The sequence below is a fragment of the Miniopterus natalensis genome, chromosome 20 (assembly GCF_054644295.1).
Source record: "Miniopterus natalensis isolate mMinNat1 chromosome 20, mMinNat1.hap1, whole genome shotgun sequence".
NCBI lineage: Eukaryota > Metazoa > Chordata > Mammalia > Chiroptera > Miniopteridae > Miniopterus > Miniopterus natalensis.
This window is the reverse complement of record NC_142100.1, coordinates 20130302-20142365: the sequence shown is the minus strand read 5'-3', so window position 1 is coordinate 20142365 and position 12064 is coordinate 20130302. Positions and strand designations below refer to the sequence as shown.

At 38.7% G+C, this 12064-nt stretch overlaps 1 protein-coding gene across 3 annotated transcripts in view; it reads right to left on the bottom strand.

The window, feature by feature from the left end:
- Window positions 1-12064, bottom strand: part of SPPL3 (signal peptide peptidase like 3) — a 60425-nt gene that overhangs the window by 27675 nt on the left and 20686 nt on the right. For all 3 annotated transcript variants that reach the window (XM_087828493.1, XM_087828492.1, XM_087828494.1), the window contains exon 2: window positions 562-639. In XM_087828493.1, the coding sequence (XP_087684619.1) occupies window positions 562-574 (13 nt within the window). In that variant the 5' untranslated portion in view covers window positions 575-639. The remainder of the gene's footprint in view (window positions 1-561; window positions 640-12064) is intronic.

Genomic DNA, 12064 nt, shown 5'->3' with positions numbered 1-12064 from the left:
CAGTGGAAAGGGGGAGTAAGCGTCCAGCTTCCTATTTCCGTGGCTGCCTGCTAGGATGGATTTCAAGGGGATCCAGGCTCAGCATTCCCAAGGTCAGCAGAGGAAATACTCGGTCAATGCTAATGCCCATAATTCTAATAACAGGCTGAGCCATAAATTATTTCTACAGGTCAAAAAAGGTGACTACAGGCAATTTCATATGGTTCAACCCATAGCCAATGCTTCTATATGAAGAAAAACTTTGTTGCCTTTGAGACTGTAGAATCACTGTCAAGGATTCTCCCCTTAGCCTTCCCTATGAGTGTGCTTGTACAAGTCATTATTTTCAGAACCAGAATTTAAGCAATTTGTGTTTGCATTAAAATTCCAAAGTCATATAAGCAAAACCAAGGTGTGATTTAACAGCAGCCAAGTTAAAGAAGTATCAGAATAACCCATTCTAACTCAATTCCTGTCCATCATGTTTCTCTTTACAGAGCAGTAAGCTTTGGTGCTAACACTTTCAGAGCAGCGCTTCTTCTGCCTCCCACTGAAATTAGTCCCATCTTGACAGCATCTTACCTGAAACTTCCATAGACTATCAGTAGAATGGAAATCAGAAATGTAGACACTTGACTGGAATCCACCAGGGAATAGGCCCTAGAGAAATAAGAGGGAAAAAATTAAATCACATGGCTGCAAGTCCTCACGGAATTTACAGTCTAATGAAGATCCACAAACCCCACTAAGTTTTTATTTCATCTTGAATATTAAAAAAGTTATAAATTAGCATTAACAAAATAACATAATTAAAATGAGATATGCTAGTTTTCAGTTATTAATAGTTAATATTCACAAGACATTGAATTATATTAATGTAAAAATCCGATTGTTGTATGACATACAATACATGCTTATAACATCCATACCCAATTTAAAAAGTACCATAATATCTACCTACTCTGTACCAATGATAAAAAGTCTCAGTGATTAAAATTTTTATCAGTTTACACTTGGATTACCAATAGTATTTTACTGGTTTTACTTAGTGGTAAGGTAAAGCCTGTATCTCTCTCCTAAATTCTATTTCCATTTTTATAACTGTTTACTGGTTCTCTCTATCTGGGGGTCCCACAGGGAGTTCTTCAAAGTCAACGGGTCCAAAACTAAAGTCATTGTTCTTTCTTTCATACCTTGTCCTCTCAAGGAATGGTATCACAATCCCCTCAGTTGTCAAAGCTAGAAAGCTGTTGCATTCTAGCACACTCCTTCTCTTATCTCCCACATGTAACGACAGTGAGTTGTGCAACTTCCACACCCCCAACTCCCCTACTTCTCTCAGTCCTACTGCCAATTCCTTAGCTTCCTACCATGGCTTGAGTATCAGAAATCTTGTTTGCAAGTCTGTATCCAGGAGTTCATCCTCCACACTACCCATTCTTGTTTTGTTAGGAATTTTCCTAAATAAATTTGTTCCTTTTTTCATTTCAGCAAATATTTAATGATGCCTCTGTGCCAACACTCTGCTAACCACTAGGGATATAACAACAAATAAGATTGTCTTGGTTCCACCCTGAATGTCTTTTCTAAAGAAATAAAAAGATAAATTTCATTCTAAGGAATTAAAAAACAAAAAGTTAACCTAAGCAAGTAAATATAATCATGGGAAATGTTTTAAAGGGGAGAAAGACAAGTACAGGATACTATGAGAAAGTATAAGTAGACCCTATCCAAGAACTGGGGGGAGGGGGGTGCTTTCCTTAAGGAAGCAGATGAATGAGAGACACAGTAAGTAGGACTTGGTGACTGTCAGTGGGAGCTAGGAGAGGATTCCCCAGCTTCTGCTTAACAGCTCATGGATGGCTGTACCATTTAGCAAAAAAGGCGACACAGGAGGAGCAGGTTATAAATGAGGTTTTAGATGGGTGAGACAGTTGGATACCTGGGCCTAGAGACCAGAAGCAGCTCAGAGCTGTACGCTACATGCTGGGCGCTCCCCACCTTCTCCGTGCTAACCGAAGCCACAGGTTCAGGGAAGACTGCCCAGCAGCAAGGTGAGAAGAGGATCCAGGATAAAGCCCTAAGAAACCTCCAGAACTTAAAAGTCAGGCAGAAGGAGGAGCTGCAAAGAAAACCAGTGAAACAGAGAAAGAGGAGGAAAGCCAGGGACGGCAGGGCGAGTGAGAGGGTCAGGGCAGTGGGGTTGGACAGAGTCTACGTTTCAACCCTGACCTCACCTGTAGCTGGAACCAGCGGCCCAGCAGCTCTAAGCGCCAGCTTCAGCTGTAAGATGGGGGTAATGACACCTAGTCCAAGAGCTGCCAGGAGAAGGAAATGAAATAATTCACAGAATGAGCCGAGCACTGTGTGCTCAGCACCCACTGCTCGTGGGCAGGCGAGGTCACCATGCTGGAGACTGCTGAGAGGTCAAGTGAGAGGAGGACTAGTGTCCCCTGATTTATTCACTGTGCACGTCCCTGGCGACTTGAGCAAAAGCAGTCTTAGTGAAGGGGTGGGGGTGGGATGGGAGTCAGACTGGAACTGGCTGGGGAGTTAAAGCTAAGGAAATGGAGACAGACAGGTGTTTGAAAAGTACAGGGAATGGAATCACAGTTGGAGGGGAATGTATGGATGAGGGAGGGCTTCCATTTTTTGAAACACAGGAGATAACCCCTTTTTTGTATGCTGACCAAAAATTATCCCAGTGAAGTGGGAAAAACTAATGAATAGAGAGAGAAGTTTCCTTTAATCTGTCTAAAAAACAGGACACATAAGAAGGTGTTGTGGACTATAATGTCATTTTTTAATCTTTAGTAATTGGAGATATAGAACAAGTATTTATGGGTGAAATGATATAATTTAAAGTTTGCTTTAAAATATTCTGAGAGGGAGGGAGGAGGGACAGATGTAAATTTTTAAAAAAGGCAAAATTGTTTTTAATTACTAAATCTGGAAATACAGGTGCATGGGAGTTCATTATACTCTTCTCTCTCTTTGTATTTTGAAAACTTACATATAAAAAGGTTTTAAAAAGGCAAAAACTCACCCGAGTTTTTGTTGTTTTTTAAATTTTTATTTTAGAGAGAGAGAAACATCAATTGGTTGCCTGGGGATCAAACTGGCAACCTAGGCATGTGCCCTGAGCAGGAATGGAACCACAACCTTTCAGTGCATGGGACACCTCCAACCAACCGAGCCACGCTGGCCAGGGCAAAACATTTCTTAAATTAAAAGAACAAACAAACTGGAATAAGTCATATATTCACACGGTACAAAAATCAATAGTATATTAAAAGGTACACATTGAGAAGTCTCACCGCCCCCGTTGTCTTTAGATAATCACCACTTTTATTAGTTTCTTTATAGCCTTCTGGAATAAATATATGATCTAAATATATAATTTCTCACCACTTCTTATACAAACGGTAAAGTATTAAATACACAACTCTGTACTCCCCCACCTGTCTTTTACAGTACAGCCTAGACACCTTCCTGTACCAATATGTGGATAACTCTTCTTTAAACATATGCATAATATTCCATTGTGTGGATACACCATGTGTTGTTTTTTTAAAACAAATTCCTTTCAGATGGACTCTGTGATAATTTGCAAAAATTCTATTACAAAAAATTTTATAATAGAGATGTGAATTTACCTGCATTGCACACACAATAAAATGCCCCATCTGAGTAGAATCAAGTTCCTAAAATTGAGATTGCTAGATTGAAGAGGAAATGCACTTGCAATTTGACCGATGTTGCCCAACCACCCTCCAGAAAGGTTAAATCATTTTGCACTCTCACCAGTAATGGATCAGAGTTCTAGTTTTCCAAAGTCTTGTCAACAGTGAGCACTGTCTAACTTTTGAATTTTTACCAACCTGACAGATGAAAATTGGTATCTCAATATGGTTTTCATTTGCATTAATTAATTTTTTGATGTAATTAAATTTTTATATTAATTAAAGATTGAGCAGCTTTTCATATGATTAAGGGCTAGTAGGCATTTTGAAAAGCAATTAAAATTTTTTTCCAGACACCAGAGCTATAAAAAATATAAGCAGCTTTTTTCCCCCAAGGAACTTTTGCTGGTGTTTTACTTGAATGACTTGACTTTTTTGTACCTTTTGAATTCTGAAGCACATTGTCATTACCTTCCCAAACTCAGTGTCTTAAGGTCTGATACTAGTATTTACTCCTTTTGTAACATCTCTCAAATTAACGGAGACTCATCGCTTAAGACCTCTAAAAGCCTGGGCTGAACTGCTGTGGAACCAGCTCTCCCTCCCTCACAGAGCCACGTGCTGTGCTCCAGTCTGTGGCTGACCGTCTGTTTTTCAAGGTGAGGGCCTGACTATGTGCAAAGCACCTTACGAAGAGGAGGACTGGTGCTACCTGTCTCTTCCTCGTGTCCTGGCAGTAAGCATGTCACCCACTGCATACATAACTAAACGCATGGTTTCAGAAAAAAATGTTCTGATGTTTCATGGTTTCTTCTAAACAATTTTTTGTTTTTGTTTTCTTTTTCAAATAAATCTATACAAGAAACTCTGGTTAAAGCTGACTCCTGATGTGAACTGTACCAAGCATCACATAATTAGGAGTTAGACCTTATTTTCATGGTATTTGAAACTTCGTGTTATTTTCAATTCTAACTACCATTAATTACAGAAGCTTTACAAAAAGCCTTTTAACAAAAAAGACTTCTTAGAAGATACAGAACATGGATTAAAATTAATTTTAATTTTAAAACGCTATCAATTTTCTTTTTTAAAAATTCCAAAAATAATTAATGTTCATTGTAAAAAATTCAAATACCAGTAAATATACAAAGCCAAAGTACGAGGGACTCCTCTCTCCTCTCTATGCGCTCCAATTCCCTGGTGCAGACACTGCTTACAATTGCGTATATGCATCCTTCCATATAAATTGTGTGTACAGAATGTATACACACCATAAAAACAAAAACACACCTGTTCTTCCATAACTTGCTCTTTTTAAAAACTCAACTATGTATCAGGAGCTATTCTTTTCTATTGCCTTACATAGCTGGCCTTTTGCTATAAAATTAAGGCTTAAAAAAAAAAAATCTAGGTTCAATGAACGCAACTTTTAACCAAATGAACATTGTTTAGTAATTCCCATTTCTGTATTAATGATAGCAGTATCTACCAATGTTTCACACCTTTTCATCTACCTTAACCTTCTGAATTAGGAGGGCTGATTATGCTTTCTAACCTCAACAGAAACAAATGGATGCCTTTGCCCATGCCTCTCTTTTTAGTCAATTTAAGATTAGTGAAGAAGAACTGCATCCTGTACTTTGGCAGATGTACTCTAACAACCCCTTTCTAGCCTACAAGGATTATAAAAACATTGATCTTGTATATAATATTACACTTTAAATGTGTATAAAAATTACTTCTGGAAAATAACATCTGCTTAACACATATTAGCACATTTGTTACTAACATCAAACAGGTTAGAATATTTTGTTATCCTAAAACAAACTTTGTAATGTAGTTTCTCTTGGGGGAAAATTTACCAGGGAACCTTCTGCCACTTAAAATTTTCTAAGTTTAGGAACTTCTTGGCACAGATGCATTATATTTTATGAATCACTTAAGTTGATTTCATTAGAGGTTGTCTGTGTCAAGTTAAAGTAGAAATACACACACTTCACTATTAAGTCTTTAAAAAGCCCTGGAGACAGAAGGAACTATTTATTATAAGCTGATGATAAGCCTAGGATGTACCGAGAAACACAAGTTCTTCTCACACTAGCTGTCTTAATTAGCCAATAAATAATCTTCTGGATCATGTTGTGTATTTAATCAGTAGAAAGAGATAATTACAAAAAGAGCAAAGTTAAGTTTGAATGGAGCATGAATTCAAATGACTTACAGAGCTAAGCAGCCCAACATGGCAGCCACTAGCCCCATGTGCTTATTTAAATGAACTAAAATTTAAAATTCAGTTCCTCAGTTGCACTAGCTGAATTTCAAGTGTTCATCAGCTGGTGGCTACTGCATTAGATGGTCAGATAAAGAACACTTCCATCACTGCTTAAAGTTCCAGTGATTGCACTGACATACACCTATATGCAGCAGACCTTGAACAACACAGGTTTGAACTATGCATGTCCACTTATACACAGATATTTTTCAGTAAATAGACAGTCAACCATCTGTATCTATGGATTGCAAATCTGTGGATTCAACCAACCACAGATAAAAAATAGTATATATTTTCAATCCATGGTTGGAAACCCACCATGTTTTGTACGTATGCATTGCTCTGCGCTAGGGACTTGAGCATCTGTAGGTTCTGGTGTCTGTAGGGGGTCCTGGAACCAATCCCCTACGGTTACTGAGGGATGACTGAAGTCACTCGCTAATTTTCCACTGCATGCATGGCAGGGTGGGGGTGGGGGGAGGGGGAGATCGGCCCCCCAAGCCCTGTGTTGTTCACAGGTCAACTGTAGATAGAGACCCATGTTGCATTTCAAAAACTGGAGTACTAGGTTTTTATTGGTGGCAACAGCAACAACATCTAACATTTGACTGAGCATTTAGTATTTACAACCATTCCAAGAGGTTAAAAGTCCTACATGTCCACAACCCCTTATCCAAAAATATCCCTTGAGAATAGGCATTTCAGAATTCAGAATAGTCTGAATTTTACAGAGAAAAACACCCCTATTGTGGTCTGGAGCAGTACTTTATAATCAAATAGTATTTCTATAGTGAAACATATGAATAGTCCCACTAAGGAAGACAAATAAAGATTATAAATAAATAGCCACATCTCAGTGTACGTCAAGCTTGCTTCCAAATGAGTAACAAGTTGCAGAGCTGCTGGTTTGGGGAATTGTGGACTTATGTGATTATCACCATTTTTGAGAGGAGGAGCCAGGGACGGTTCTGAACATATGCAGCCCAACTCCAGAGTCTCCCTACAAGATTTCATCATCTGCCCCAAACTGGATGACAAACCTGGAGTCACGAGGCTCTGGTTCCTATCTTTAATTATAGTATAACCAGCCAGTTGATCTTCGTTGGGCAGGTCTTTCCATCTTTCTGGTCTCTGGAAAATCCTCTGCTGGCCTAGATGAACATGAAGGCCCAACTAACTTTTATCTTCTAGGTTTTTACATTGTTTTTCTTCCAAAAATAGAGGTGTTGCCAGAAATATCCTTTCACAGATAACTTTCATTTAGCTGATCCCTGGCATGTCATTAGCACTGACAAAGATGACACGGTTCCCAGGCTACTGAAACTGTAATTAATTTTCTTCTTTTAATCACCCAATATTTACAGACTTAAAAGTGATTTATGCAAAACCTACATTATACCAGCAGAGACAGATAAAGCTAAGCCATTATAGGGACAGCATCTGTGGTTGGTTTAATCAACCCAGGGGAAATTTTTCTCCTGGGTTACTTTCTAAAAAATTTAGCCAGTCCTAGGGTCCAACCCACAAATTTTTTTTTTCCCTTTGCCAAATAGATTGATTTGTCCTATATTTGTTTATGCCCTTGGTCTCCCGAAGTAGGCTCACTTTTTAACTACAAGCCCATAAAAACAAGCATACAGCTATTTCAAAAATGTCTAAAGGTTTTCACTGCTAATAATGATGGTGAAGAAGAGGGCCTTGCACCTAACTCTCTCTCTCCTTCTCTTTGCCCACACAAAAAATTGAAGATTCATCAACACTTCAGAAGTAAACAGAGATCCTAGCATTCTACTACAGAAATTAGGGTGTGGGCTCTAAGGTAACACCAGAATAAGGTAGGCAGGAAGGGAAAGGTATTCTGACTAAAAAGGATGGATAGTCTGGCCAATTTTAGAAAATCAAAGCCCAGCGATCTTATTTATTTCACAGCCTCTACCTACCTACACTTCTGACTCAAAGCATCAACAGAAATGTGTCTTCTCTCAGGCTCTCCTACTGAAGTGTTTGTTTCCAGATACTCTAAATGTACATTAAAAATAGGAACACTACACTCTGAAATAAAGGAACTCTTACTAAAATGCAAAAAGAAACTAAATACGTGCATTTGAGACATGCCAAAATCAGGTTAGCCAAATGTACTAAAACAGACTTGAAGACTTTGCTAAGTGATGTATTAGTACAGGTCAGCTGTTCAGTATTTTATGTGGTCATTACAAAAACCACTAAGTCTTTAACTCCATTCCCCCAAGCCTTAATAGAACAAAGACAAAGCTACCAGAAATTTCTCACATATATAAGATTATATTCTACACCCTAAGACTTTGAGAACCATGCTGGATTTTAGTAACTGCTCTAAAATCAAATATCTATTTCTAGCTGCTTTACCAGCAAGTGCTTATAACACATATCCTGCTAAAAATCATGCCAAACTGAGACACAGAGAGTACTGTTCTATAATGTGTTCTATGTGTCAGCCTTCCAGCTATACAATGAAAGCATTCTTGTCCACCCCACAAACCAAGCAACTGCTATTCCAACCCTGCACAGACACTGCCCTAGACCAGCACTCTGCAAACATTTTGGTCTTGAGACCATTTAAACCTTCAAATAGAGGACCCCTAAGAGCTTTTGTTCCTTTGGGTTAGAGGTATGATATTTATCATATTCGAAATCAAACTATTTATTCACAAATTCATTTAAACATAATAAAACCATTATATGTGAACATAACTATTTTATAGGAAAGTAACTATTTTCCAAATGACTAACAGAAATACTCTGATATGAAGTGTTCCTTTACATTTTTTGCAAACCTCTCTAACATCTGTCTTAAATAGAAGATGGCCTGCATTTCTTCTTCTGCATTCAATCTGTTGCCATATGTTGTTTTATTTTGGTTGAACTGTGGTTGGGGCTGGGGGGGGGATCAGCCTCACACAAATGGCAGTTGGAAAAGGGAGGGGTAGTTTAGTAACCTTTTCAGATAACTGAGGATATTCTTCTTTGATACTCCACTAAAATTCAACAAGTGGTTAATTTCTTAAAGATTAGTTGCAACATGGAATCTGAAACCATACTGGTGATTTTTATTTTTTATAATATATCTTTATTGATTTCAGAGAGAGGAAGGGAGAGGGGGGGAGAGAGAGAGAGACAGAAACATCAATGATGAGAGAGTCATTGATCGGCTGCAGCCCGCAACCCGGGCATGTGCCCTGACCAGGAATCAAACCCTGATCGCTGGATCCTAGGTCGATGCTCAACCGCTGAGCCACACCCAGCCGGGCAATACTGGTGATTTTTAAAAACTCTATTACATTAAAATCCAATAGACTATGCTGTACTTTGAATGGGTCTTTTACCTATGGATGATTTTGTGAACTCACACACTGGTCATTTGGAAGATACTGGTTCACTGAGTTATGCAACTATTCCAGATGTTGTCACATTTCATTATACAGTATCTGGAAAAAACCACACTTATTATCATTCCTGAGGCTTTTGATAATGAATCCAAATTTTCCAAAATTATAATTTTCACTTAAAAGCTCAAATTTTATCACTGGCACAGTTTTTTGTATTGAAGTGGCAGGCTCACTTTATTCGTTTCTGAGAAACTGTCAAGTGTGAATAAGTCTAGTTTGTCCACTGTCATTCTTCAAGTAAAAATGGTATTCCAAGAAAAAAGTAGCTAGTTCACTAGTTCAGCTAGCATCTCAAATGACTACACAAGTGACTTTTTCAAGAAAATCAATGGTACTTTAGCAGTGGAAAGCTTTAAAGGGAACTTTCCATGTTAGCATAAAAATTGTGTGCCCAAGGGTTGAGATTTAATAAAAGTCATTTTCACTGCTTTGCCCTAAGTGAAACTACCTTTTTTTTTTTTTTTAAACAGGGACTGCATGGTGATGAATACAATGATTACTAGTGCAGTCTGGTGCCACTGCCCTGATTGATGTTACTGCACAGCATGGTTTTACTCACCACTGCTTTCACCATGATAAAGTGTCAAAATGAAAAAGACAACTTCAGTAGCATTATGAAAAGAATTTGACCATGACCCACTGAAAGGGTCTGAGGAACTCCCAGGAATCCACAGGCAACACTTTGAGAACTGCTGTCTTAGACATTTACATATAAGCCCTGGCTACACAAGCTGCTAACATTTTCTCACAATTACATCTTAGCAATTCTATCATATCACAAACACCAAGAGGTGGTTACAATTTTTTTGCTATACAAGATCTTGAGCCTCATATATAATATACAGGAAATGACTTATATTCCAGGCCTAAGAAATGCTACAACTTTTCCCTTTATGGTGAAATAGAAATTTTTTTAATCTAAAATATTTGTCTAACATAATATCCACAATAATTCTCCCATATTTTCCCCCTTTTTAAGGGAAAAACAAACATGTAAGCTTAAAAATGGAATAGGTTATTAATTTGTATGTGCAAGATACAAAAAGTCAATGAGACAGACACTTAAGGTTACACTCTAGTAAGAAACATATCATACAAGGTGGCAGAATGTAATGTTTTAATAGAGAAATAAAGTGCTATGGAAGTGTTATGAGTTCCACATACCAGGAGTGGGCCAACTATGGCCTGCTGGGATTCCAATGAACACAACTACCCTCATTCATTCAGGAATTGTCTATGGCTACCCCAGCGCTTCAAGGGCAGAGTTGAATAGTGGTCACAGAGACCATAGGGCTCACAAAACCCAAAATATTTACTATCTGGCCCTATACAGAAAAGGCTTGTGTCCTAGGGGATGGATGCACTCACCTAGTGGGAGGCACATCCTTTCCTTTCATGAAGGTGATGTTTATGAGCCTGAGCCCACCTGGCCAGGGAGGCACAATTTCTTACTTTGCACAAAGAAGTTTGTGTGTGTATAGCCTAGCAATAGTCATGAACATCTCTGAGTCACACCCTGGCACATCGGGACAAAGCTCCAACCAACTGAAGCTCTCAGCCAGGCTATCTGCTAGAATTTTAATCTCACCTAGAAACACTATTTTTATCAGTGGAATAAAATCATAAAAACAATACAATATTTTTGATAAATCAATCAAGTAGACCTATTCAGTGTAGATGGAAGATGCGGAGAGACTGGAATCGCGGAGCCCAAACAGTACTCTTACGGGCATGGGGTGATCAAGCCCAGGCTAATTAAGAAGTGGAAGGAAAGAAGATAATAGTTAACAAACTAAATTTTGAAAGAAAGACCAATGAAACCTGATGACACATTGGGCAAAGGGAATGAAGGAAGGACAAGAGTCAAAATCTCTGAGTATGACAAACGGTGACCTGACCACTGAGCCTGATAACAGGAGTGGGCACCGGACAAGACACCAAAACCCCAATTCAGGTACCTCATATATGCAGCAAAGCCAGCTGGAAGCCACATCCCATGGCAGAATCCTCTGGACACAGACCACCTCCACACAGCCCAGTGCTTACCTAAGCAACAAGCCCCAAAGCACCAGCAATCAGCAAAATCCAGACACTTCACCTTCCTAAAAATGGAACTGAGACGCTCTACTGACTTGACTTTAAAAGGCCCTATCCCACTTTCCCTTCCTTCAAATTCATCTCCCAGAACCTACACTCTATGCTGGACTGGCTTCACCTTGACAGTAAAAAAAACGTTTCTACACTGAGCATTTACTGTTTGGTTTCCTTTTTCCTGAACAGCTGGCACACTGGAAATTGGAGTTACTACAGGGAGAGCATAGAACTGAGAAAAAGGGTCATTTTGGGATGCAACAAAGAAGTGTTAAATGCTGAGTACATATGCTGAGAGAGCTGGGGCAGTGAGATGCTAAGAAATATGTCCCAAGTTACACACACAAAGTGTCTGAAACAGAATGTGAACATAGTGTGGCTCCAAAGTTTCTAGCCTTCTAACGCTTCTAACCATTGCACTGTTTGCACTGTATTACCTCTCAACATAAGCAGAAGCACATGAGGATTGAGAGTAGGCCATTTGAGAGAGATTACAGGTGATTTTCTAGAACAGTTTCGGTAGAATGGTAGGTAGAAAGTGGAAGTAGTGAGTTCCCATTATTGCCTGAGGAAATCTAGCACCAGAAGATAGAAATGAAATTGAATAGTGATGT